We start from the raw sequence: 25,883 nt of genomic DNA, 5'->3' as shown, positions 1-25,883 counted from the left end.
GCAATTTCGACAAAGTGGTACTCGTTTTATACCCTTCCGGAGCGATGATGGGCTGAGTCCACCCCCCAACAAAGATTCGCACTCTGAAACCGACGGCATGCGAGCCGCTCGCTCTTGCGCGGAGCCTCCCGGCCGCTTGGAATCTTGCGCCACTTTTCGAATGCGCGGAGAGCAACCGCAGACCGAGAGGGGGGCGGGGTGGGGGTGCGGGGTGGGGGTCTCCGCGCGTCCGCCACGCTGCAGCCGGCGACCTCTCGCTTTTGCCTCCTATCCCCCCTCCGGCCGGGCGGGTGACCCCCCCCCCCCACCCCCTCGCCCATCCCCCCGCAGGTGGTTGAAGGACGGCGAGCCGGCGGGGCTGGGCGACGCGGCGGTGCGGGTCTCCGCCGGGGGGCGGACGCTGCAGGTGGCGCGGGCCCAGGCGTCGCACGCGGGGCGCTTTGCGTGCGTCGCGCGCAACGAGGCCGGGGAGAGCAGCGGCGAGTTCCGCGTCGCCGTGCAGGGTGCGTGCCTCGCCGTCGTCGCCGCCGCTGACACGGGAACGATCCGATGTTGTTTCGTTGTATCCGCGGAGCGCCCTTGGCTCAGGGAGCGCTCTCCACGGCGTAGTTTAATAGCGGTGGCAGAGGTGGAGCGGTCATAGGGACGAGTGAGCATGACGGAGGACACACGGGGGGAGGGGGCACGAAAGGGCGGGGGAGGGATGGGACGGAGTGGAGGGCCGAGGGGAGGGAAGAGGATGGCAGTGGGCAATGGAGAAGAGGTGAGGATTTAAGAGAGGAATGGAATGAGCAGGACTCTGCCGTTACTCTACAGGGGGAAGGTTACTCGACTGGTAGGGGTGTAAGGAGGGAGAAAGATCGAGAAGGTGATTGAACAGAGGGAGAAGGAGGGACAGAGAGAGACGGAGAGTGCGTTACACTTGTGACATTACACTTGTGACGTTAACTTGTGACGTTAGCTTGTGACATTACACTTGTGACGTTAACTTGTGACGTTAGCTTGTGACGTTAGCTTGTGACATTACACTTGTGACGTTAACTTGTGACATTACACTTGTGACATTACACTTGTGACGTTAGCTTGTGACGTTAGCTTGTGACGTTAGCTTGTGACATTACACTTGTGACGTTAACTTGTGACGTTAACTTGTGACATTACATTTGTGACATTACACTTGTGACATTACACTTGTGACATTACACTTGTGACGTTAACTTGCGACATTACATTTTTGACGTTAGCTTGTGACATTACACTTGTGACATTACACTTGTGACGTTACACTTGTGACGTTAGCTTGTGACATTACACTTGTGACATTACATTTGTGACGTTAACTTGTGACATTACACTTGTGACGTTAACTTGTGACATTACACTTGTGACATTACACTTGTGACATTACATTTGTGACGTTAGCTTGTGACATTACACTTGTGACATTACATTTTTGACGTTAGCTTGTGACATTACACTTGTGACATTACACTTGTGACGTTACACTTGTGACATTACACTTGTGACATTACACTTGTGACGTTAACTTGCGACATTACACTTGTGACGTTACACTTGTGACATTACACTTGTGACGTTACACTTGTGACGTTAGCTTGTGACATTACACTTGTGACGTTAACTTGTGACGTTAGCTTGTGACGTTAGCTTGTGACATTACACTTGTGACGTTAACTTGTGACATTACACTTGTGACATTACACTTGTGACGTTAGCTTGTGACGTTAGCTTGTGACGTTAGCTTGTGACATTACACTTGTGACGTTAACTTGTGACGTTAACTTGTGACATTACATTTGTGACGTTACACTTGTGACATTACACTTGTGACATTACACTTGTGACGTTAACTTGCGACATTACATTTTTGACGTTAGCTTGTGACATTACACTTGTGACATTACACTTGTGACGTTACACTTGTGACGTTAGCTTGTGACATTACACTTGTGACATTACATTTGTGACGTTAACTTGTGACATTACACTTGTGACGTTAACTTGTGACATTACACTTGTGACATTACACTTGTGACATTACATTTGTGACGTTAGCTTGTGACATTACACTTGTGACATTACATTTTTGACGTTAGCTTGTGACATTACACTTGTGACATTACACTTGTGACGTTACACTTGTGACATTACACTTGTGACATTACACTTGTGACGTTAACTTGCGACATTACACTTGTGACGTTACACTTGTGACATTACACTTGTGACGTTACACTTGTGACGTTAACTTGTGACATTACACTTGTGACGTTAACTTGTGACGTTAACTTGTGACATTACACTTGTGACATTACATTTGTGACGTTAACTTGTGACATTACACTTGTGACGTTAACTTGTGACATTACACTTGTGACGATACACTTGTGACATTACACTTGTGACGTTAACTTGCGACATTACACTTGTGACGTTACACTTGTGACATTACACTTGTGACGTTACACTTTTGACATTACACTTTTGACATTACACTTGTGACATTACACTTGTAACGTTACACTTGTGACATTACACTTGTGACGTTAACTTGTGACATTACGTATGTGACGCGCTCAGGCTCCGTTCACTCAGAGAGAGAATGATGTGTTCAATGTGTGGGCATGCACCAGGGCCCAGAATCGTGTACAGGGGCTCCTCTACTTACGAACACTCAGATATACGAACAAACCTGTCTGTATGTCCAGTTACCTGAGTCGTTAATTCAACCACCACGCAATAGAGGGCGGCGGAGGCATCTACATCTACAGGATATTGTACAACTTTTAAAGCCATTCCTCATGTTTAGCATACACGACGTACAACATGCTGGAATTGACAGGGGTAAAGTTGGACTTACGAACAGACCTCCGGAACCAAACTCGTTCGTGAGGATGGGAGTCCCTGTACAATTCACGATGCACCTGACTCAACAGCCCATGAATCACCATCGCCATCATGAACCCGCTCGCTGTGCCGCCACGGCTGCGTTGTCGTCGCCCTCAGTGCCCCCGTCGGTGCGGGTGCTGGGCCAGGCGGAGCGGGCGGTGCTGCTGGGACGGCAGCTCACGCTGCAGTGCACCACCACGGGGCTGCCCCCGCCGCTCGTCGCGTGGCTCAAGGACGGCCGACCCCTCTCCCCCGGGCGGGGTCACGTCAAGGTCAGCCCGGTGGGCAGGAGGTTGGGATTGAGGGCGGCCGGCCTGGTTGCGTTTCCCCCACCTTTCCCCCCTCCCGTTGTAAATGCTTCGAACAATCCGGTAGGCGTGCGCGTGTGTGCCGTAACGATTATCCGAAGCAGTCCTGGGCTTCCCCTAGGTTGACTCAGCCTCAAATGAGTACCTGGTGTCGTGTGTAAACATCGCCACTCGGGACACAAAGGTGGCCGGGGGTGGTGCTGGCCACCCGCCACCACGTGTGCCGTGCCAGCCTTCAAAGGTGCTCGCTTACAGCACTATACGGGAGATCTTTGTCTTCGTCGACGAGGTTCTGTATAACTTTTTTTGACACCGGACATGAATTTGGTCCATAATAAAGGTTTTTGGGTTAGATCGCGTTTATTTATAAATGTGTCGCAACCCTCCACCACCCGACACGGCCAATCAGCAAAAAAAGTGTCACGTTGACAAAAGACAAATAATTCACCACTTCAGCTCACCGGTGTGTTGAAGAGTTAATCCACATTTACAGTTTGAGTACGACGTTTTGTGGTAAATACTTCCAGCATCATCGGGCAATTCGCCAGAATGGTAAAGCCCTCGCTTGCTCCCGGTTTTATATAGAGCAGCAGGGTGACGTCATCACTTATGAATTTGGTGGTTGCCTCTTACTTTCCAGGGCGTCTTATAATCTGGATGCTATGGAAACAGCAATAGTTACAAGCACCCCGATCACCAATTGCGTCCAATTGAGTGCGGAGAAACTGAAGTGAAGCAGCGTCGCCGTATTTCTTATTCCACGCGTGCCCCACGTCGCGCGCGTACCGCCCTACAGCTGGAAGCAGGAAACCGCACCCTGCAGGTTCTGCGGGTGCTGCCCGAGGACGGCGGGCGCTACGCCTGCGTGGCCACCAACGCGGCGGGCGAGAGCCAGCACGGCCTACGGGTGCAGGTGCACGGTGAGGCCACGAGCAGCCGCCACACAACGGGGCCCTGCCCGGGCATCGTCGTAGCGGAGACCTTGGGGCTCATCGTAGCGGAGACCGTGGGGCTCATCCTAGCGGAGACCGTGGGGCTCATCGTAGTGGAGACTGTGGGGCTCTTGTAGTGGAGACCTTGGGGCTCATTGTAGTGGAGACTATGGGGCTCATCGTAGTGGAGACTGTGGGGCACATCGTCACAGAGACTGTGGGGCTCATCGTAGCGGAGACCTTGGGGCTCATTGTAGTGGAGACTATGGGGCTCTTGTAGTATGGACCTTGGGGCTCATCATAGCGGAGTCTGTAGGGCTCATTGTAGTGGAAACCGTGGGGCTCATCCTAGCGGAGACCGTGGGGCTCACCCTAGCGGAGACCGTGGGGCTCATCCTAGTGGAGACCGTGGGGCTCATCGTAGCGGAGACCGTGGGGCTCATTGTAGTGGAGACCTTGGGGCTCATCATAGCGGAGACCATGGGGCTCATTGTAGTGGAGACTGTAGGGCTCATTGTAGTGGAGACCTTGGGGCTCATTGTAGTGGAGACTGTGGGGCTCATCATAGTGGACACCGTGGCACTCATTGTAGTGGAGACTGTAGGGCTCATTGTAGTGGAGACCTTGGGGCTCATTGTAGTGGAGACCGTGGGGCTCATCGTAGTGGAGACTGTGGGGCTCATTGTAGTGGAGACCGTGGGGCTCATCGTAGCGGAGACTGTGGGGCTCATTGTCGTGGAGACTGTGGGGCTCATTGTAGTGGAGACCGTGGGGCTCATTGTAGTGGAGACCGTGGGGCTCATCGTAGTGGAGACTGTGGGGCTCATCATAGCGGAGACCTTGGGGCTCATTGTAGTGGAGACCATGGGACTCGTCATAGCTGAGACTGCGGGACTCACATCTGTCTGTCCCTCTGTCTGTGTGTGTCTTTGTCTATCTGTTGGCGTGCCTACCTGTACATCTCAAAATAATGTTCCTCTCTGCTGAATGTCCTTGTGTCCAACTGTCCGTCTGTGTGCCTATTGGACCATCTGGCTGTCTGTGTGTGTCTCTCTTGTTCTACTCTAACTGTCCATCTATTCATCCATGGCAAACCTTCTCGCCAACACGCCCCTTAGTCTCCCAAGTGCTGATATTGTTTACACACTGCACCAGGTACTCATCTGAAGCTGAGTCGATCCACGTGAGGCACAGGGACCGGTTCAGATCGTGCCCACTGGTGTCCGTGGCCGCGAATGTGAATCGAGGTTCGTAGCGGACTACGCTAACCACCATGCATTCCCTCCCTGCACACACCCACGTACACGCATGCGCGCACACACACAGAGCCTCCAAGCATTGAGAGCGGCGGCGAGGTGGAGCGCAGGGACAGCGTCGTGCTCAACCAGCCGCTCTCCCTCGAGTGCGTCGCATCCGGGAACCCCCCGCCTGGTGAGAGCCGGCGGACGTGCGGCTACGCCAACGGCGAGCGTCTCTGTTGCGGAATGAGCTCACGAACGAGTGAGTGATCCGGGCTCCTGTCCCCGCCCGCACGCAGCGCTCGCGTGGTACAAGGACGGGCAGCCGCTGACGCCCATGGCCGGCGTGGAGGTGGCGCCGGGCGGCCGCGAGCTGCGCGTGGAGAGCGCCCAGCTGTCGGACGGCGGCCGCTACGCGTGCCGTGCGACCAGCGTGGCGGGCGTGGCCGAGAGGGCCTTCCGAGTGCGCGTCATGGGTGAGTGCTCCCCACCTCCTCGCCCCGAGTCGACGGCGGTGCCACGGGTCGGTGGGCGGCACTGTCCGAGCCGATCAACGTTCCGCTCACTTGTCCCGCTGTCATACCTCTCTATCTGCCGCCGTCATTGTGAACGTTGGGCTGCGCCGTCGCCCGTGCCACCGCACCAACGCCCCTTGCCCCCTTGCCCCCCCCCCCCCCTTGGACTCGCAGTGCCGCCCAGCGTGACGGGGGGCAGCCCCCCGCTGCTCACGGCCCTGGTGAACGAGGCGGTGCGGCTGGAGTGCGACGCGCACGGAGACCCCACGCCCGGGGTCACCTGGCTTAAGGACGGCAGCCCCCTGGCCAGCGTGTCAGGGCGCGTGCAGGTAAGGGTGGGGGCTCTTAACCCCCCCCCCCGCCCCTCCGTATGGCCGTGCGATTTCCATGCAGTCAGCCACTTATTTAATTCACTGATTCTGTAAGCTTGGTAAATTTACATTTTTGGTAAAACTATTTTTAGAGACGTTTATAGATCCACCTGTGAAATTAATGGGGGGGGGGCATGAACCCCGTTGTTGTTTTATTGCGCAATCTTTTTAGTCTTTTCCAGATGCTATCACGAAGATGGCAGCAGCAGATGTGCCGTGTGTATTGGCCCATAAACAAAATCTACATTTGCTTCGGTGGAATGCCGGGACCAAGCCGCAAGGCGGCATCGCCGTGTCGCGAGAATAGTCAGGACTGGCAGTAAAAGGGTTTAAATCAATGGCTCAACCATTCTAATGACCTGCTGCCATGTAGCCAAGGGGACGCCCTGGTGGCAGCCGTCACTGTGTGGCACGAGGTGCGGGCAGCACCGGCCGGCTGGTGGGCAATTCAGCCTCCCTCGGTGTGACGGCATTTCAGCCGCAAAGCCATTGCCGCTGTGGCGCTCCGGCTCTGACAGCGCTCCGTGTGCCACGCCATGGCCCCCCCCCCCCTCCCCCACCATGCGTCCCAGGTGCTGTCGGAGGGCAGGGCCTTGGCGCTAGCGGCTGCTGGCCTGTCTGACGGCGGCCGCTACGTGTGCGTGGCGCTGAACGAGGCCGGAGAGGACCGCCGCTCCGTCGAGCTGCGCGTCTACGGTGCGACCTCTGTGGGGTCGAAGGTTCACTCAGCAGCAGCAGCAGCTGCCCCTGCGTCTTAGAGATGATGGTTCAATTTTCAAACTTGGTTACAGCATCTGAACAATAGATGCAACCGAAAGAGCGAACAGCTGTTCTCTTGAGGTGGTAACCACAAAAAATAGCGATAATCTACATCACAGCCTTTCTGTCAATCCACTGCTGGATGAGGGCCTCTATCCCCACTTTGCGAGTCATGGGGAGTTGCGTGACCGTGCTTCAGTGCGCTGGTTAATGCGGGTTGGTGAAGGCGGGGAGTGTAGACGTGGGAGAATCAAAGCGAGAGTGCCTAGATTGGATTTTTGGAGCACCCACCCCGAACTGCCCAGCAGGAAGTCGGAATAAGATTCCTGACGCAGTTTCGAAACGTCGTATCCGCCGAGTTTGGCCCTGAGAATTTGTCCCGCAACGGACCGCTGTGAGCGAGAACAACAACAGTGGGCGCGTCGGCCACCGGATCTCGTGGTGGGTCTCAGCGGCCGCCGCGTGGCCCGAACCCCGAACATCGAGAGCGAGCCGCCGATATCGGTCGCGACAACCGCCGCTGTCTGTCACCCCGGCAGTGCCGCCCAACATCGTGGGCGAGGAGCAGAACGTGTCGGTGGTGCTGGGGCGGCCGCTGCGGCTGGAGTGCCGCAGCGAGGCGGTGCCGCCCCCCACCGTCGCGTGGCTCCGGGACGGCCGCCCCCTGCTCGCCGCGGCCGGCGTCGAGCTCTCGCAGGCCGGCAGCGTCCTGCAGGTCGGTGCTCGCCGTGCATTGTGGGGCCAAGCCATTGCATCATGGGGCATTGTGGGGACAATGCGATGCATTGTAGGGCTTACGCTGCGTCGTGGACGCCAAGCATCGCAATCGTGATCATGATATTGATTGCTCATTTTCGATGAAGATCATGTCTATTGCGCAATGATAATGAGCATGATGACAATCATCGTTATTGGATGGCCATGGCAATACCCCGTGGTCCTCTTCATGTAAGAGAGACAGAAAGAGAGGGGACAGACCAACATGCTCTGCACATTCGGGTGGCGGTGAGAATGAGCGCTAGTGGTAACGTTTGACACTGGTTTGCCGAGGTTCACTGTTCAAATCTGGCAAACAGCCCAGGGTTAATACCGCAGGCTCAAACATCGCCTGCTGCACAGTTGACATAAAAAAAACACTCGTAGGAAGAGTAGGCCATTGTTTGACGTCGTTTAGATTCAATATTTGTAAAAATCACTTGACAAATGTATTCAATCGTGATTACGCACCGCGACATCGCCCCCTACTGTGAAACTACCGCACGCCGCATCTGTGGGACGAAGCTCCTGAACTTCTATTATCTCACCGCCGGCTCTGCGCCGCTACCCCGCGAGCTCGCTGCGATCTTCCGATCCACAGATCGGCAGCGCGCGCATCCAGGACACGGCGTGGTACACGTGCGAGGCGTCCAACGTGGCCGGGAAGACACGGCGCAACTTCAACGTGGAGGTGTTCGGTAAAGAGCCGACGACCTCCCCTCCCTCGGTGAACGCTGCGGCTGTTGACCTCTGCTGGGCGGCTCCTCAAACGGGGGAAGAGGCTCGGAGAGATCCCACTACGTCCTGTTCTGGAGATGCATCTTTTTCAGGACAATGCAATGCTGTTTGGATTGTATAAACCGATTATCGTGTCACCGCAAACTGCAGGATTAAGGCTTCCCCTCCCATGCCATGTCAGAAACAATTGTTTGACCATACTTCACCAGGCTGGTCAGTACGGCTTGGTGACCTGGGGGGGGAGGGAGGAGGGGAGGGGGGCCCAGAACGACTTCCGACATCTCTTTATGCCAGCAGTGGCTGCTAATAAAACTCAGGTCGTCGGGTTTGTAGTTCAGTGCGCTGACCGCTGCACCACCGGTCATAAGAATAACAGTTGTGTTGATTTTCCCCAAGCGGCCATTTGTTGCATCGAGGGCAATCTGGAATGAGACGTGAACACGGCGTTTCCTTTGGATGTAAAATGTCTGGTACGCAGAAGAACGTTGAGGCCCTGACGTAGTTAATCGATGAGAGTGCTGCATCGGAGGGCATCGGCTAAGTGAGTTTGCCGTGCGCGTGTGTGCGTGCCGCATCACCATTGCCCTGCCAACAGTGCCGCCACTCATCCGCGGCCCGGAGGGGTCCGGCCACGTGACCTCCACGGAGGGGGCGACCGTGAGCCTGGTGTGCGAGGCCAGCGGAATTCCCCCCCCGATGCTCACCTGGGCCAAAGACGGTGAGAGCGAGCGATGTTGACAATGCTAAATAACGGTCGCTACTAACAAGAGATTCCCGTCCTCTAACATGAAGTGACCAGCAACAGAGAGAGCTCGAGTGAGGTCCGTAGATGACAGTTGACGAGCTTCTTGCATTGAAGTCAGGTTGTATGATGATGGAAAGAATGAAGAGAAATTCTGTAGCATAATAATAATAATGTTGAAGCTCATCCTCAACATCACCCTCACCACCCGTATTACTTTCACCATTGCAATGTCCGAAATTTCGCTCCACTTGCCCGCAAACTCCCAGCACGCAGAGCGACACGCGGGACAACCTGAAAACCACAACGGAGAGCGATAGAGCGCACGACCAAGACAGCGATGTACGGACGTGTGCGTGCATGTGTGCGTGCGTGCTGCAGGTGTGCGCATCTCGGAGAACGAGGGCCGCGTGCGTCTCGTCTCGGGGGGCCGTGTGCTGCTCATCTCCTCCAGCGTCCGCGCCGACAGCGGGGCCTACTCCTGCGAGGCCTCCAACACAGCCGGGCGTGACCACAAGGCATTCTCCCTGCAGGTCCACGGTGCGGCCTCCTGCCTGCCTTCTTCGCTGGAGTTCCATGCTTCTCAGTTGTAGCAATCGTTCGGCTTATTGAAAATCTAAATCTTCTTCCATACGAGCTATTGAAGAGCAACTATTATGGATGCACTTATAAGTGATTTAGCCATTCAGTTTCCTTGCTGAGTGTATTGAATTGGCAATACACCCAAACTCACCGCCTTCACATCTATATTTTGGGCAGTCCGAAGCTACACGGTCTGTCCGTGAGTTCATAGCCCCGATTTCTTGAGCTCAGCTATGAATGTGGGGATGTTGTTCTGATCATTGTTGATTGACAGGATTGGATCGGTATCCAATTGGTCCAGCTCATTGATCAAATTGTGTTCATCTCCAGTGAATTTTTTTTAAGGTGAAATATTCGAATGAATAAAATAAAAGAGAGTTTGGTTTGTGTCTAGTAGCCACAGCCACAGCAAGCGCTACACACAGGATGTGGCGTGCCGGTTGCTGACGTTGTGCGCTGAACGTGCGCGGACACGCCGGCGTTTGTGCGCAGTTCCTCCGACAATGCCGGGCAGCGGCGGCCGCCCCACGGAGGTGGTGACGCTGCGGGGGCGCGACGTCAGCCTCGAGTGCGACGTCTCCGGCGAGCCGAAGCCGAGCGTCGTGTGGAGCAAAGACGGCCGCCCCATCTTGCCGCCGCCGTCCGGATCCGGCCCGAATTCCGCCGCCGGCGCCGCGGGGCCCCCGGCTCCGCGCTCCGGGTCCCGCGCGTCGGCTCTGGAGGAGGGCCGCGTGCTGCGCCTGCGCGGCGTCCAGATCTCGGACACGGGCCGCTACACCTGCGTGGCGCGCAACGTCGCGGGGCAGGCGGAGAAAAAGATCGACCTGATCGTGCAGGGTAAGCGCCGGCTCATTGGTTGGTTCTAGGGAAGCTGTGGTGTCGCCGCAGTCGCCGCCGCCGCTACCAACATCACCGTCTTGACTCGACGGTCTTATTCCTTGTGAAGTCGTCGAATGTCTCTCGTTATCGTTGATTTGTCTGGGTGCATGGAACGTCCCATTTGGCAAGGGTTTCCATGGAACGTTGGCTCTACTAAAGTGGATTTTCATGGTGACGCGACCCCTAACCCATATGTGAGAGTAAGAATTGATGATTCGCTTTGAGCAGGAATAGCAAGTGGCGTGCTGGAGGGCAGAGGCTGAAGCTCATCGTAGCGTACACGTAGGGGCATGTGCAGCTACGGGAAATGACAGAAGAACTCAAAGAAGGTGGTTGCAAAGTTTGGCTCGAGGGAAATATGAGCAAAGATCTAATGGTCATGCTTAACAAGGACTGGAAATGATTACTTCTTATACTACAAGCATGCATCTATTTCTATACAATTCAGGGGGGAATACAATTGTATTGGTTACACGTGTTTTAAGTGGTTTCAAATATTTGGAGAACTTTACCCATTATTTCGCCTTTTTTTTGCTTCAAGAGGTCGATTTCGGCAAACTGTGATTCTGTTGGATCGGTGTCACGGCGCCGTTGCCGTCAATGCTAATAAAACTAATCGGTCATCACCCCCCACGTGTGTGTGTGAGTGTGCTTGCTAGCCAGGGCTGACTCGAGCTATAAAATGCAATAGCGTAGCTCGTTCCTGTTGTTGGTGTTGTCATTCTGGGGGTCACAAACCCCCCCCCCCTCCGCCCCCCGCGCATTTCACCAGCGGTGTTTACTTAATCAACGCGGTTTGAAAGGATCGTGATATTGATTGGTTAGTCGTACAAAGCATGACGGTCGTTGTTGTCGCTGTCACGATCTGTGCGCTGCTGGATGAAGGCCTCCCAAAGTCGGAGGGTAACTCAGGTATTCGTCTGTTCCATGACAGCTGCGTTGGGACATCATCTGGGATGAGTTTATTTTCTCCCCCCACCCCCACCGCCCCCTTCCCCAGTGTCTCCCCGCATCGCGTAAAGCCCCACAAACGATGACGAAGCCACGATGTTTTGCCCCATGTCTGCCGTTTGAGGACTCTCAAGAAATATTATCCACAGGCAAATCTCAGAAACTATCCCGATTGGATGTGCATAGTCTGTGGTGAGCAAGAATTGCAATGGGCGTTTTTAGCTTAACACGTAGTAGGCTTTTGTGACCAAAATTATCCATAATAGAGTTTTTTGGGGTTAGATCCCGTAAGTATAAATGTGTCGTGAAACCCCCCGCCACCACCCGACACAGCAAATTAGTAAGGTTTGTCACGTAAACAAGGTGTGCAAATTCGTTACTAATACAGCACACTGGTTGTGTGTTGGAGAGAAAACCCACTAAAACATTTACAATTCGAGTACCGTTACTTTTCACCGGTACTTACAACCAGCATCATCAGGTGACAGCCAGAGTTGTGGAGAAATCCTCCTGTTTTGGGATTAAATAGAGGGATAATTGCAATGGCATCACTTGTGAGCCAATCACGAGCGAAGGTGGGGGGGGGGGGTTAATGAATGCATATAAATTACAATGGATATCCATTATTGGTTGGGTTATTCATAGGGTTAATCAACATACATAATGTGCATGCACAACACGCATGCACATTATGTATGGGATATTTCCAATGACAGTGTTGCTCGCCCACCATCACTGCAGTGGTTTGTAGTCAGGATGCAATTGTTCAAAATGAAAACGTCGTCTGTAGTTGTTTTTATTCGTGATTACATAGCCACGATATTCCTGCCACCGGGGTGAATGTCCCCATCGTTTCAGGTGGACAAATCCATAGCTTTAGGTGGCTGAGTTCTGATCTAGAGTGAAAACCGAGGTGACGAAGCGTTTACAGCAATGTTCAGTGAACTCATACACTCTACATTATCTTCCACTGTGAACGTGCACAGATGGGTCATAGACCGCATTTGCTGTAACTGCCGTAGCCTGTCCGCAGTGGGGATAGTCTCGCAGCACGTGGTGACATTCCCATGCCAATGAAACTTGAGCATGTAAGTGTTCAATAACAATTGATGCATTTCTAAATTGCAGCAGAATAAAAAATATAGTGACCCCTGACCTGACACCAGGCCCATTGCTCTGGCTAGAGTTGTGTCCCACTCGTTTGTCCACTCCCCTTCCTCTTTCACGTCATCCACCCTCAGAGGCACATTTACATGGCGGTCCGAAACTTCAAACCTTTTAAACAGGGCCCTACATTAATCATCATATTCTATCCTTGCGCATGATGGCAGCAACATGTCCAGGAAGTGAATGCCAATATCGAGGTCTGCTGCTGGGCACAGCGAGAGGGCTTCAGGAGAGAGGTCGTGAAGTTTTTTTGCTGTTCCTCCTCCCGTTGAGGGAAAAACAGGAAAACACTCCTCCGTTTTACAACAGATCGCTGAAAAAAAAAAATGAGCGAGCTGATTGGCCAGTGTGTATTTGTGTGATGGCGCAGTTCCTCCCACAATCCCCGGCGAGGCGGGCGCCGTGGAGAAGGTTACGGCCGTGGTGGACGGCGCCGTGTCGCTTACCTGCGAGGCCTCGGGGTTCCCGCCGCCGGCCATCGCGTGGAGGAGAGAGGGGCAACCGCTGGTGCACGGGGGCCATGCACGCATCCTTTCGGGTAACGGCATCGACACCAGCAGCAGTGGCGGCAGCAGCATCGGCAGCAAAATCATAAGCAGTATCAGTCGTGGCAGCAGTATCCTTGGTTACAGCAGCAGCAGATTCATCAGCAGTGTCATCATCATCATCAGTTGTAGTAGCATTAGCATTAGTATCATCAGCAGCAGGAGCATCAGTCAGCAGCAGAACCATCATCATCAGCAGGAGAAGCAGCATTGATGAGAGTGACCCCTGTGTCCAGGTAGCCATGTGTAATGTTTCTGTGAGACACTCGCGCTGCCCCGTGGACCACCTCGGTTGTCGTTTGGGCCATGTGAGTTGCGCGCGTGAGTCACCGTGAGAGTCGCCGTGTGGACCGTGCGAGTTGCCGTGCATTTGTGGCCGCGTGCAGGAGGTCGCGTGCTGCGTCTGAGCCGCGTGTCAGAGAGCGATGGTGGCGACTACTCCTGCGTGGCCTCCAACCCCGCGGGCGAGGAAGGCCGACGCTTCCACCTGGAGGTGCTTGGTGAGGGCCTCCTGCCGCTCACCGTCAAACTCGACGTAAACATGGCCGTCGTTTGACATTGGTGACCGGGTTAGCATCATCAACTCGCTACACTCGAGAATCCGGTGAAATCACAGTGATTGCCCAAATTCAAATTCAGTGCAGGGCCCAGTTCTCTAACTTGGCATTAGCCTTTCTGGGCCTTTAAGCCAGGATCCCACTGAACAATACCATCATGAATCTCAGTCTGGCATCAGCTCCACTTGTCAACTCTGGGGCTCGACAACACAACAATACTCACACCCAGGAAATCCATGAAGGCTCTTTTTCAGGAGAGTCCTGCTCCACTGGTATGTTTGGCCAACACGATTGACATTGTACGGAACCTGGGGGAGAAACCCATAGAAAACAGGGAAAGGGCAACCAAAACGCCGAACACAAAGGCGCCCGAGTAACAAGAATCGAACCAAAGTCCATCCTTGCTGTGTGGCGTAAGCGTTACCATGGCACCACTTTGTCAGCACGAGCTATCCGATACAGATACTGAATCCCTACCAAAGGAATGTGGAATTTCCACTGCTGGCTAAGAGCTGCCATTGGAACAAAGCACCACGCGGCTCTGTGTCTGGCCACCCATCCTCCTCATGTGCCGTGCCGGCCTTCATAGGTGCTAATTGCTAACAGCACTTTTTTCCCCAACAGTCTTGTTGAGGCTACACGGGTGACCTTTGTCCTTGTCTGTCTGCGCTGGCAGTGCCCCCGCGTATACAGCAGCACAGCGACACTGGCGATGTGAAGGTGAAAGAGCACGGGAACGTGACGCTGGCCTGCGAAGCCACGGGTGAGTGTTTTGACCGCAGCGCCAAAAGAGATGGGGTCGAACCGGCGACCTCTGGACCGCAAGGCCAGTGCGCTGCTGACCATTATGCCACGGTAGCGCCCTTTGTTCATAGTGCAGCCTGTCATTTGTAGTTGTGCTGAGCAACATTCATCCAGAAGGCACACAGGCTGATGTATAGAAATGTTATTTAATTTTTGCGTGTGTTTGTTTATTATTTTGTTACAAATACAAATTATTACGCTTGGTATTTGTGCCGTTCTCATGGCACAAGGGTTATCACGAAGGTGCCGCATTTCACAGACGCAGTCTGCAGCGGTTTCAGAGCAGGAGCGATGTTTGCTACGTGTTTCCCGATGGAGAGTAGTTTGCGAGTTAACTTTTTTATTTAGAAAATCTGAAACCATGATGCCAGTGGCAGCTGTCCCTGTACAGCACAAGGTGACTCCGTACGTGGCCTGGGTTTAGCCTGCCAGTATGGGGCAGGCGATGTTGCAATGTTGTTTTTCTCCCAGTCAGATTTTGGCGGTGTCTAACAATTTCGCGTAAATTTAATGATGGCCGTGTTCTCCCATTTACCCATAATCCCCCAGGAAACCCGCTGCCCTCTATCTCGTGGCTTAAGGATGGTCATCCAATCACGGCGAGCGACAGGATTCATGTGACCTCGATGGGCCAATCGCTGACCGTCCTGAGAATTGGGATTATGGATGGCGGGAAGTACACCTGCATGGCATCTAACCTTGCCGGGGACGCAGGAAAAGACTTCTATTTGCACGTCCTCGGTAAATGACTCATCAACACATTCCAAATGTATTTTGACTAACCAGGTGAGAGCTGAGACCAGGATGAGAGCATCGTTTGCAAGAGTGATCTCGATCACATAAAGGACAACAACGAGGTAAACAGGAATCAGTGATATAAAAAAACAACCAACGTGTTGAAAGTGGTGGGCATACCCAGGGGTGCCGCCAGAAATTCTGGGCCCTATGGAAACCAAATTTCTGGGCCCCCTACATTTTTTACAGATAAAATTTAACCCAATAAACATGCCCAGTATACTTTAAAAAAGATACTTAGCACATTGCATAGTTAAAATGTCTAAAGATGAGTACAAAGCCTACAAAAACAAGAAAAAAATATAGAAATATGTACTTATTCTTAGTTTTTTCGGTAAAGTCACGTTGAAGAGAAACAACAGAATAACAAAATATATATAAAACAATAAAAAATTCTCATGACGTTTCGGCCACAACACAAGCGGCCTTCATCAGGTGAAGGGAGCGAGACTGTCTGGTAGGACAGCGCTGGAGTGAGAGAGCCACGTTCAGATCACGGCTTTTAAGCTGTGTGAGAGGAACAAAGAGCCTTGACGAAGGAATTAGCATAAAATTTAGCATTGAAAAGGCTGAATGATCGTCAAGGCTCTTTGTTCCTCTCACACAGCTTAAAAGCCGTGATCTGAACGTGGCTCTCTCACTCCAGCACTGTCCTACCAGACAGTCTCGCTCCCTTCACCTGATGAAGGCCGCTTGTGTTGTGGCCGAAACGTCGTGAGAATTTTTTATTGTTTTATATATATTTTGTTATTCTGTTGTTTCTCTTCAACGTGACTTTACCGAAAAAACTAAGAATATGAATTACTGCAGTCACGAAAGCTTTAAATCAAAATATGTACTTGTTTACATAAAAGGGAGAACATTTATTATCTCAATTGCAATTGCAAGCACAACAGAACATAATGTACACATATTGACATATACTTTACATGAACAAGCTTTAGCTGGGTCAAACTGCTCAATCAGGAAACATCAGCTAGAACTAACCCATAATTAAATCAGTCCAGGAATAAAACTAGCTAGGCCAAAAGGGCTCAAAATGAAGACACACCAGGAGTAATGCCAGGCCTAAACCAGTCCAGGACTAAACAAGTACTGAACCAGACATCAACTGTTTGTTATCCAGGTCTAACAAAGTTATGTTCAACATCACTTTATAATGGCCCAGCGGCGTGCCTTTCTGCTGGCAAAATCATGTATCAAATCATCAAAGTTCAGCTTTCTTGCCAGTTTGCTTTCAATGGATAGTATGGCAAGGTGACAAAGTCTATCCTGCAACATAGCAGACCTCAGATAATTTTTTATCAGTTTCAGCTTACTGAATGCTCTCTCGCCACCAGCAACGGTCACAGGCAGTGTGCAAAATATTCGCAAAACTATGCAGACCTGCCCAAAAATACTCTGCAGCTGCATCTTGTAAATGCTGTTGAGCAGATAAATTGGTGACAGACACCCTGGGAAAGTGGCCCTATATACAGAGTTGAGGTGTCTGACTTCATCTTCAAATTCACAAGTCAGATCAGTGTTGTATTTTGAAATCAATGGCTCGCATACAGAATGGATTTCATCATCACGTAACTGACCCATTTTTACAACTACAGAAAACTGATCCAAGATCTCAGCTGTTGTGGCAAACCTGGTACTTAAGTCATTGATTATGTGGTCCATCATGGGAAGAAACACAGTGTTTCTGAATATGGTGTCTGCACTGTGCTCCCTTGCTCCCTCTACCTCTGTCTCATCGTGAAACCGTTTTCTTTTCCTCTGGCGGCTGAATCCTGACCTGAACAGAGGGTTAATGCTCATCTGTTGGGCAACAAGTGATGCTTCAGAAAATAAACTCTCCCATTCATCCCTCAGATGTTGCATCTCCTCCTGGAATGCTCTGATTGGAGAATTGGAGAATAATATTCCTTTTGTCAATGGCTTGCAGAACTTTGACCCAAACAGTCAACAGAAAAACAGTATCAAAAGTTTCAAAATACTTTTTTAGGCCGCTGGCTTCAGACCGAGCCTCTGGTGTCAGACTGCAGGTTGAGAGGATGGCATCAAGAGCTTCTAGGACACTGGGCAGGTGCTTGGCTATAGGTTGAACAACCTTAACCCTTGCACTCCACCGAGTGTCTGACAGACGATGTAAAGTGCAACCCGTTTTTGCCTTATAGATGGCCCATCGCTCTGGGCTGGCACTAACAAGTGCATAAAGGCGATTGACAAAGCCAAAAAAGTTGGTAACCTCTGGACTTGATTGAGCGGCATGCACACCAACAAGGTTCAGAGTATGAGACGCACAAGGGGAAAAAGTAGCCAGCTTATTATTTTTTAATAATTGGGCTTGAACCCCCTTGATTTTTCCAGACATGTTTGCCCCATTATCATAGCCTTGGCCCCTGCAGTCATTCAGATCTATGCCATGACTGTTAAGCACATTTACAATCATGTCTGCAATCTCACTTCCTGTTTTTTTGTGAAAATCTTTAAACTCCAAAAACCTTTCAACAACCTCGCATTTATTGTTTTCTTGATTAAAACCTACATATCGTAAGAGTAATACATTATGCTCTGTATGTGAAATATCAGGAGTAGCATCGCAAATGACTGAATAATAGACTGATTCCTCCCTTTCCTTAAGAATACTACTTATCATTCGTTTTCCACATAACTCCATAAATTCGTTCTGAATATCTGAGCTTAAATAGTGTGTCAATCTTGTTCCTGTTTTTTTGTCTCTGACTTTTTGTAGATGTTCGTTGAGTAGTGGGTCATAATGGGACAGGAGCTCAAGGGTGCCCAAGAAGTTGCCATTATGAATGTCCCCCAAGTCTTTTGTTTTACCCCTAAAGGGTAAATTTCGAGAGGCCAAGAACAAGGTTACATCTAGTATCCTCTTCAGAATAGCTCTATTTTTGTCTATTTCTGTTTGTATGAGCTTCTTCAGCTTGCTGTCTATTCCCCCAGGGACAGCTGCCATTACAGACTGTTGTAAGGTTTCCATTTTAAGTAGCACTCCCTGTGTGCTATGCTGCTTTCGTGGTTAGGGAATTTATCATACATTCGACGCCATGTTATGTCTTTGATTTTATAACCATGTTGACTGCTTAGTGCGCTTATACAAGGTTTCTTTAGCTCATGACCAAATAATACTCAAGGAATACAAAATAGTGCATTTGTGCTTTGGCTGTAAATGACCCAGTCTCTCTTAATCTTATTCCCTGCAATTTCCTGACTTTGTGTACTTGAGGTATTCGGGGAAGGCTTTACCTTTTGAATCATGTGGCATTTCTTGTTCTTTATCTTTATAAGAAGCTATTTTTTCCACAATTTTTTCTCTGTCTGCATTGCTAATTTTTGCTGGCCACAAACCAGGATCATTTGACACAACAGTCTCTTCTTCATCTTCCTCTGAGTCTGCTCTCATGGCTTCCCCTGTTCTCTCATCTTCCTCTGAGTCTGCTCTCATGGCTTCCTCTGTTCTCTCATCTTCCTCTCTTCTGTTATCTTCCTTTACACTTAGGGCTCCCTCTGTGCTCTCATATTCCACTATTCTCACCGCTTCCTCAACTTCCACACTCTTTCCTGGCAAAACTCTCTGTCTCTCTCTCTTGTTTCTGTGGGGTTAGGATAGCAAAATCATTTTTGTCCCCCAGTCAACAACAAGTTACAGCTTAGAATTAATATTTTCTTAACTGCATTGTTGAATAATATTATATGAAACATATAACTATACAACACAAGATAAAATTAGACAATCCAAAACTTAATTAGTTTTTTACTACCTTGGTAGCTGACCATGTTCACCTTACCTGACACTGAGAGGACTGGGTCATTAGTAGGAGAACGAGGTGCAGACAATAAAGCTGACTCTGCATCTGTATAAGTCAAACACACACACACGTAATAATAACCATATTATTTTTATTGGCCTATTTAGTTTTCTTAATATAAAATATTAAAATATCTATTTTGTAAACTCCTTATAGCCAATGGTTACTACAGACACATGTTTTATTCAATTTTATATTATTTTTTCTGGGGCATTTTATTCACATTAAGAACGTCAAGTTTGACAGCATCGATCGTAGCAGCAGCACTGTCACTTCACAGAACACACGACACACACACGGCAAACTGATTTTGTAATTTTTGAAGCGTGTAGATTACTTTTTGTTTTGTAAAGTTATCATCATGTGGCAAACACAGTAGATAAGACGTGTTTAGAGGCTTCAATCTTCGTGAAGTTTCGCGCTCAGACTCACCTTGTTCGGCTGAGACGGGGACGGGGGACGTGGGGGAAGGAGGACGTGGGTGTGCAGCAGCAGCTGAATCTGTGTCTACGAGACATGATAACCCCGGAGACAGCAGAGATGTTATTATTGTTGGATGTAAATCATAATTCGGTAATTATTTTACTAAGCTAGCTAGATAAAAGCAGGTCATGTAGCAACAAAAATAAGTAACTCTGAAAGTTTTGGAATACAGGAATAGGGCAAGCTACCTTTCTTTTTGAAAAACTGTGTGACATACTGTCAACTTCGGCGTTCTCTGTCTTCTCTTTCCTTCTTTCCGTTTTTGATGCCCTGACTTTTGATGTGACATGCCTGCGTGTGTCACTGTCTGCACTGCATCATAGCAAGTGCAATAAGCAAGAGACGCTACACTAGCGAACGTAGCTCGGACAGCGCAGGTGGAATGGACCATTGTGAGGGGGAGGGGTGTGACTGAAACAGTAAATACATTACTTGTTTTTTAAATATTAAATCTATGGTCAAAACGGACAAAATACACATTTAGTGCATGAGGGGCCCTAGCACATTTAATGTATGTATAAAAAATAGAAAATAAATAAGAAAATAAAAAGGGGGTCTGCTCTTCTGGGCCCTAAATCAGCCTGGGCCCTTAGAATCGTCCTAACCTTCCACCCCTTTACGCACACTTTACCCCACGATGTTCTGCCTGCCGATTGACTGACCCGTGGTGTTCCCACTTGCACTGCTGGAATATGGATTCGAAACGGCGACCTCGACATTGCAAGTCCAGTGTGATGACCATTACACCTGGCCATGAGGCGAGCGGATTCGGATTGACGGCGAACCGTTGTTTGGCTCAGTGATGCCGAGCATCGCCGGCGGGGACTGGGCCGGATCCGGAGGCGCGGGCGGGCCCGGGGGGGCGGCCGAGGAGGTGTCGGTGGTGGTGAGCAACCCCACGGCGCTGGTGTGCGAGGCGCACGCAGTGCCGCCCCCCGTGCTCACGTGGCTCAAGGACGGCGCTCCCCTGCAGCTCACGGACAACATGCGCATGCTGCCCGGTGAGGCCGGTGCCCTGTGGTGAGGCCGCGGCCCTGCGGTGAGGCCGGGCCCCTGTAGTCCTGCCGAACCTTGTTGTGTGGCGAGATTCGTAGTCTGGCAGACCTCTGCGGTGTGGGGTCGTATTCCGGCGGTGTGGGTGAACCCTGTGGTGAGGCTCGGCCTCACCAGTTAGTGCAGCAATAAATTGGTGGGCGAGTGAGCGGGTGAATGCTAAATTGGTGATCGAGTGGGTGGGTGAGGCAGTGAGTGATTGCGTGAGAGATTGAGTGAAGAGCGAGTGAGCAGGTGGGCGAGGGAATAGGTGGGGTATTGAGTGGGTCAGTGAGTGAGTAACGGGTGAGTGAGCGGGTGAGTGATGAGTGAGTAACTGATTAAATGTAGTGTTTCTTAGGAAACATTTTGTGCCTAATTTTGCACTTTTTTGATTCCTTAATTGGCTTAGGTTTTTCAAAGATACATTTTATATTTTGAGTTATATGATTTCTCACCTTATTTTTGTATAATTCATTGATTTTTTTATCTGATGCGTTATGTCTGTCACGGAAACGGTGTTTTTTTATTGATGAAACCCGACTTATGAGCTTCTTAGCTCGCAGGCTACTTCGAAATAAACTGCCACTGAAAAACTGCAGCTGACTGGGTATTGGCACGCTTGACGGGTGCTCTCCGCCCTTGCTGGCGTACGAACGATCTCTCGCTCTCCCGTTGCTCACCAGGCGGGAGAACGCTGCAGATCGTGAGCACGCGGGAGATCGACTCGGGCGTCTACACGTGTGTAGCGACGAACGAGGCAGGGGAAATCCTCAAGCACTACCAGCTGCAGGTCTTCAGTGAGTCTTTTACCCTCGGCGTACACCACACCTAACTCGCTCGACTATTTTATACGCCGGGTAAAATCCACCGAGCTACGAGCTCTTGTTCAGAGGCGACCTGGCAACATGCGGTAGCTCCGATATCACCACATGTCGGGAATTAATAGCGGGAGCCAAATCTAAATGCACGTTGATTCTAAATGCGGAGGGGGTGGGGGGCAAAACTGGAGGACCCAGAGAAAAATCCACGTGACCACCACAGGGAGAGAGAGAGACCACGCGGACTTCAAAATATATACCAGGCATCGCCAGGGTCCGGGATTGAACCCACGGCCTCCTGCGTATCAGGCGAGGGAGATAATACCAGCCCTCATATCGATTTATAACCACCAAATACAGGATGCTTCAAATAAATGTTAGCACTGATATGGGACTCTCGTTTATAATGGAAAAAGAACGGATAATACACTGTAATATGATAACAAATGTATGTTACTAACTTCAAAAAGCCATCGTTGTCAACACGTGGCCTGGAATCTTCTCCAGGTGGTCTCCACAGCACGTTTCTTGTGGTGTTGTTGCAAATTCTTGGAAGTGTTCAAACAATTTTTTTGAAGCACCCTGTATATGAATATACCTCGATTTTCAAGAATGAACAAGCGTCCGCTTCCCAAAGTCAAAAGGGCAATCGAGTTCCTGCTCAGGTGCGCATTGAGGCAGTGCTCACTCTCCTGTTCACAACCAGGGTGGTGGAAATTACACGTTTCTATGGCAGGGGCGAGTCAATCCATAGGAGAACCACCGTTGAACCCACACTGTGGTGTTTATTTTACCGAGGCAGGATTTGAAACTTTCCGATCGCGAACCTCTCGCTCGTACCGCTGAGCAAGCTGGTCGGTTTCGCTCAGTAGATACAACAACGCTCGGGACCCCCCATCAGTCCGAGGGGCTTTTGCAGCACAGAGAGATTTCTGCCGTCTCTCTCTGTTCCTGCTTCTCCTCGCGCTCAATCCACGCTCTTCCTCGTGTTCTCTTCCTGCCCACCCCCTTCACTGGAACAAACTTCCCCCTCCGCATTAAGTGGTCATCACTCTGCTCCTCACTCAAAACTCGCTTATTTTACCCTAGTTCACCCCACGACTCCCTTAATCTCACCCGAATAACCATTACCAGTTACTGTTCCCTCTTTATATTCTCATTTAACGGCTTTCACTCATTAACCCCATTCATTAAATCCATTCATCATCGTTTAATGTCATCAATTTCGCTTTCACCGAATTCACTCATCACAGATTCGGCCCCATTGCTTCCTCTCATCTATTTCATTTTAGCTCATCTCCACCATTGCATTTACATGTGTAAAGCGCCTTATCTAAGGCGCTGTATAAATTGTTTTAATATAACATTTCAGGAGACATTGCTGCTGGAGTCATCCATCGAGAATAAATGCTTTCACCAGTGGCGTCCTCGACACCCACGAGTGGGGAGGGAGGTTCACGGCCGCGTGCGCGATCCCCCAACCCTCACTGCCTCCACGCTGCTGCGTCCCAGGCGTGGAACAAGAGGGTTACACGCGTCGTGTCTTTGCGTCGCGTTCCCGCAGTTCCGCCGGTCATCAGGAAGGCCGACGGGGCGTTACTGGGCTCGGGGTCGCTGGAGCTGAAGCTGCGAGTGAACAGCAGCCTGGCGCTGGAGTGCGACACGCTGGCACTGCCACCGCCCACCATCGCCTGGTACCGCGATGGGCAGGTGGGTTTGCTGTGGAGTCAGCAGAGGGGGGGGGGGTCAGCGAGAGAGTTCGCGAGTGACCTCTGCGGACATTCACAATGGACGGGCGGTACACGTGGAGAGCGTGGAGAGATGCGTGCTTGGTATGACATTGAGATGGAAAGAGGAACACGTGGATGAGAGAACACGCGCAGGTTGATGACAACGTCCAAGCTATTACGAAAAAGTGAAGTGGGCTTGGGCAGGACAGATTGCTAGACAGGACGATGGACAATGTGTCAAGAATAATAACAACAATATTAATTGAGCGTCAGCCAAAGCATAGAACGCTCTCTAGAGGTTGCCTACTGCGGAGATGGAGCCATGAAATCGGCCCAGGACGGGTTTAGATATCGCTCACCATCAATAATGGTGTCCGACGACACGTGGGCACAACCTGACACAAAAGGCCCAGAGGGGTGAAGCATGGCACCACGCCCGGGTGTCCCGTGGCTCTGCTGATGATGATGTTACTGCTTAGGCTGCTGATGATGTTGTTACTGCTGCTGATGATGATGCTACTGCTGATGATGATGCTACTGCTGCCGCTTCTAACGATGATGATGTTACTGCTGCTGATGATGTTACTGCTGCTGATGATGATGTTACTGCTTAGGCTGCTGATGATGTTGTTACTGCTGCTGATGATGATGCTACTGCTGCTGCTGATGATGCTACTGCTGCCGCTTCTAACGATGATGATGTTACTGCTGCTGATGATGTTACTGCTGCTGATGATGATGTTACTGCTTAGGCTGCTGATGATGTTGTTACTGCTGCTGCTGATGATGCTACTGCTGCTGCTGATGATGCTACTGCTGCCGCTTCTAACGATGATGATGTTACTGCTGCTGATGATGTTACTGCTGCTGATGATGATGTTACTGCTTAGGCTGCATGTGGTGATGTTATTGCTGCTGATGATGATGCTACTGCTGCTGATGATGATGCTACTGCTGTTGCTAATGATGATGATGCTACTACCGCTGCTGCTGCTGATGATGATGTTACTGCTAAGGCTGCTGAAGATGATGTTACTGCTGCTGATGATGTTACTGTTGTTGCTAATGATGATGATGCTACTCCCGCTGATGATGATTTTACTGCTGCCGCTGCTGACAATGATGATGTTACTGCTGCTGCTGCCGATGTTACTGCTGTTGCTAATGATGATGATGCTACTCCCGCTGCTGACGATGTCACTGCTGCCGCTGCTGAGGATGATGATGCCCCCACCGCGCACCGCCCGTGTCTCCCGCAGCCCCTGGAGTCGGACGAGCGCGTGGACATAGCGGAGGGCGGCCGCTCGCTGCGCATCGCTCGCACTCGCCTCGCTGACGCCGGCCGCTACACCTGCGTCGCCTCCAACGCCTACGGCCAGGATGACCTCGACTTCCTCGTCTCCGTGCAAGGTGCCCGTCGCGACCCGGGAAATCTGTGTCGCGCGTCCAGTTTATATCGTGCCGCTGGATTTTTTTAACTTTTTTCGCGCGCGCGCAGAATTTTTCACGCGGTGGAGGAATCGCTAACAGCAGTTCGTTGAAATAAAATAGCGGAGCGCATTCGGCGTTTGCACCATTCGAATTGCACCAGCTGTGTTTCATAGCTGGCGCAGCCTGCAGTGGTGCTACACGAGGGGGCGATGTTGCCACGTGTAATCTCAAATTGAGTACATTTTGTGGCGCTGTTTATCGAATTGGCAAACTTGATGGCGGCGCACGGTGGGCCACTCGCTTCAAGTAACATCGGGGGACCTTGGACGTCCGCTGCGAAGCAGGCAGCGCGTAGTTTTTGTACGAGTTCGTACTCCGGCAGTGATAACCGGGGCGGCCTCCCGGATTCCAACCGCGAACCTCTGCACCAAGACCGCGAACGCGGCGCCCCTGGGCTGCCGCGTCGCCTTCCCGCCACCACAGCGACGACGACGAAACGGCGGCGCGTTGCCTCTCGCCCCCCCACCCCGTCCTGGCACGCCGCCCCCCGCAGTGCCCCCGAGCCTCCAGCGCTGGTACGAGTGGAGCGAGGCCCAGGAGGAGGGCCCCACGCTGGTGTGGGAGGGTGGCTCGGAGACGCGCACGGTCGTGCAGGACGGCCAGCTGTCCCTGCCGTGCGAGACCAACGCCGTGCCGCCCCCCACGCTCACGTGGCTCAAGGACGGCCGCCCCCTCGCCCCCACCGCCCGCCTCATGATCCACCCAGGTAAGGGTGGCAAAGCGGGAGACTCCCGGTTCGGTTCTCGCTCACGGGCAACGCCGGTGACGATTGTCTGAACCGGTCCTGGGCCTCCCCTAGGTCGACTCAGCCTCAAATGAGTACCTGGTGCGGTGTGTAGTAAACATCGCCACTGGGAAGACAAAGGCGACCGGGAGTGGTGTTGGCCACTCACCCCCTCGTGTGCCGTGCCGGCCTTCATAGGTGCTCGCTATATGGAGGATCTTTGTCTTTG

At 51.4% G+C, this 25,883-nt stretch overlaps 1 protein-coding gene and 1 long non-coding RNA gene across 2 annotated transcripts in view; one reads left to right on the top strand and one right to left on the bottom strand.

Annotated features, from left to right (window-relative positions):
- The window catches only part of LOC116953104 (hemicentin-1-like), a 144,700-nt gene that overhangs the window by 70,839 nt on the left and 47,978 nt on the right, over positions 1 to 25,883 (top strand). The window contains exons 33-53 of the mRNA XM_076074757.1: positions 331 to 503; positions 3,028 to 3,182; positions 4,015 to 4,138; positions 5,477 to 5,581; positions 5,688 to 5,864; positions 6,078 to 6,232; positions 6,847 to 6,970; positions 7,573 to 7,748; positions 8,391 to 8,487; positions 9,123 to 9,245; positions 9,651 to 9,809; positions 10,344 to 10,688; positions 13,219 to 13,386; positions 13,780 to 13,893; positions 14,627 to 14,713; positions 15,304 to 15,495; positions 20,657 to 20,857; positions 21,575 to 21,688; positions 23,274 to 23,419; positions 24,699 to 24,849; positions 25,424 to 25,636. Of these exons, the coding sequence (XP_075930872.1) occupies positions 331 to 503; positions 3,028 to 3,182; positions 4,015 to 4,138; positions 5,477 to 5,581; positions 5,688 to 5,864; positions 6,078 to 6,232; positions 6,847 to 6,970; positions 7,573 to 7,748; positions 8,391 to 8,487; positions 9,123 to 9,245; positions 9,651 to 9,809; positions 10,344 to 10,688; positions 13,219 to 13,386; positions 13,780 to 13,893; positions 14,627 to 14,713; positions 15,304 to 15,495; positions 20,657 to 20,857; positions 21,575 to 21,688; positions 23,274 to 23,419; positions 24,699 to 24,849; positions 25,424 to 25,636 (3,299 nt within the window). The remainder of the gene's footprint in view (positions 1 to 330; positions 504 to 3,027; positions 3,183 to 4,014; positions 4,139 to 5,476; positions 5,582 to 5,687; positions 5,865 to 6,077; positions 6,233 to 6,846; positions 6,971 to 7,572; positions 7,749 to 8,390; positions 8,488 to 9,122; positions 9,246 to 9,650; positions 9,810 to 10,343; positions 10,689 to 13,218; positions 13,387 to 13,779; positions 13,894 to 14,626; positions 14,714 to 15,303; positions 15,496 to 20,656; positions 20,858 to 21,574; positions 21,689 to 23,273; positions 23,420 to 24,698; positions 24,850 to 25,423; positions 25,637 to 25,883) is intronic.
- On the bottom strand, positions 497 to 20,662 carry LOC142931186 (uncharacterized). The gene is made up of 5 exons (XR_012947167.1): positions 20,045 to 20,662; positions 19,806 to 19,880; positions 19,353 to 19,418; positions 13,295 to 14,258; positions 497 to 832 (listed from the first exon to the last, which is right to left on the bottom strand). It is a non-coding gene; the product is annotated as an uncharacterized LOC142931186 (long non-coding RNA).

This window comes from Petromyzon marinus, chromosome 50 (genome assembly GCF_048934315.1).
Source record: "Petromyzon marinus isolate PM22_M1 ecotype Great Lakes invasive population chromosome 50, UKy_Petmar_22M1.pri1.0, whole genome shotgun sequence".
NCBI lineage: Eukaryota > Metazoa > Chordata > Hyperoartia > Petromyzontiformes > Petromyzontidae > Petromyzon > Petromyzon marinus.
This window is presented reverse-complemented; position numbering and strand designations above follow the sequence as displayed.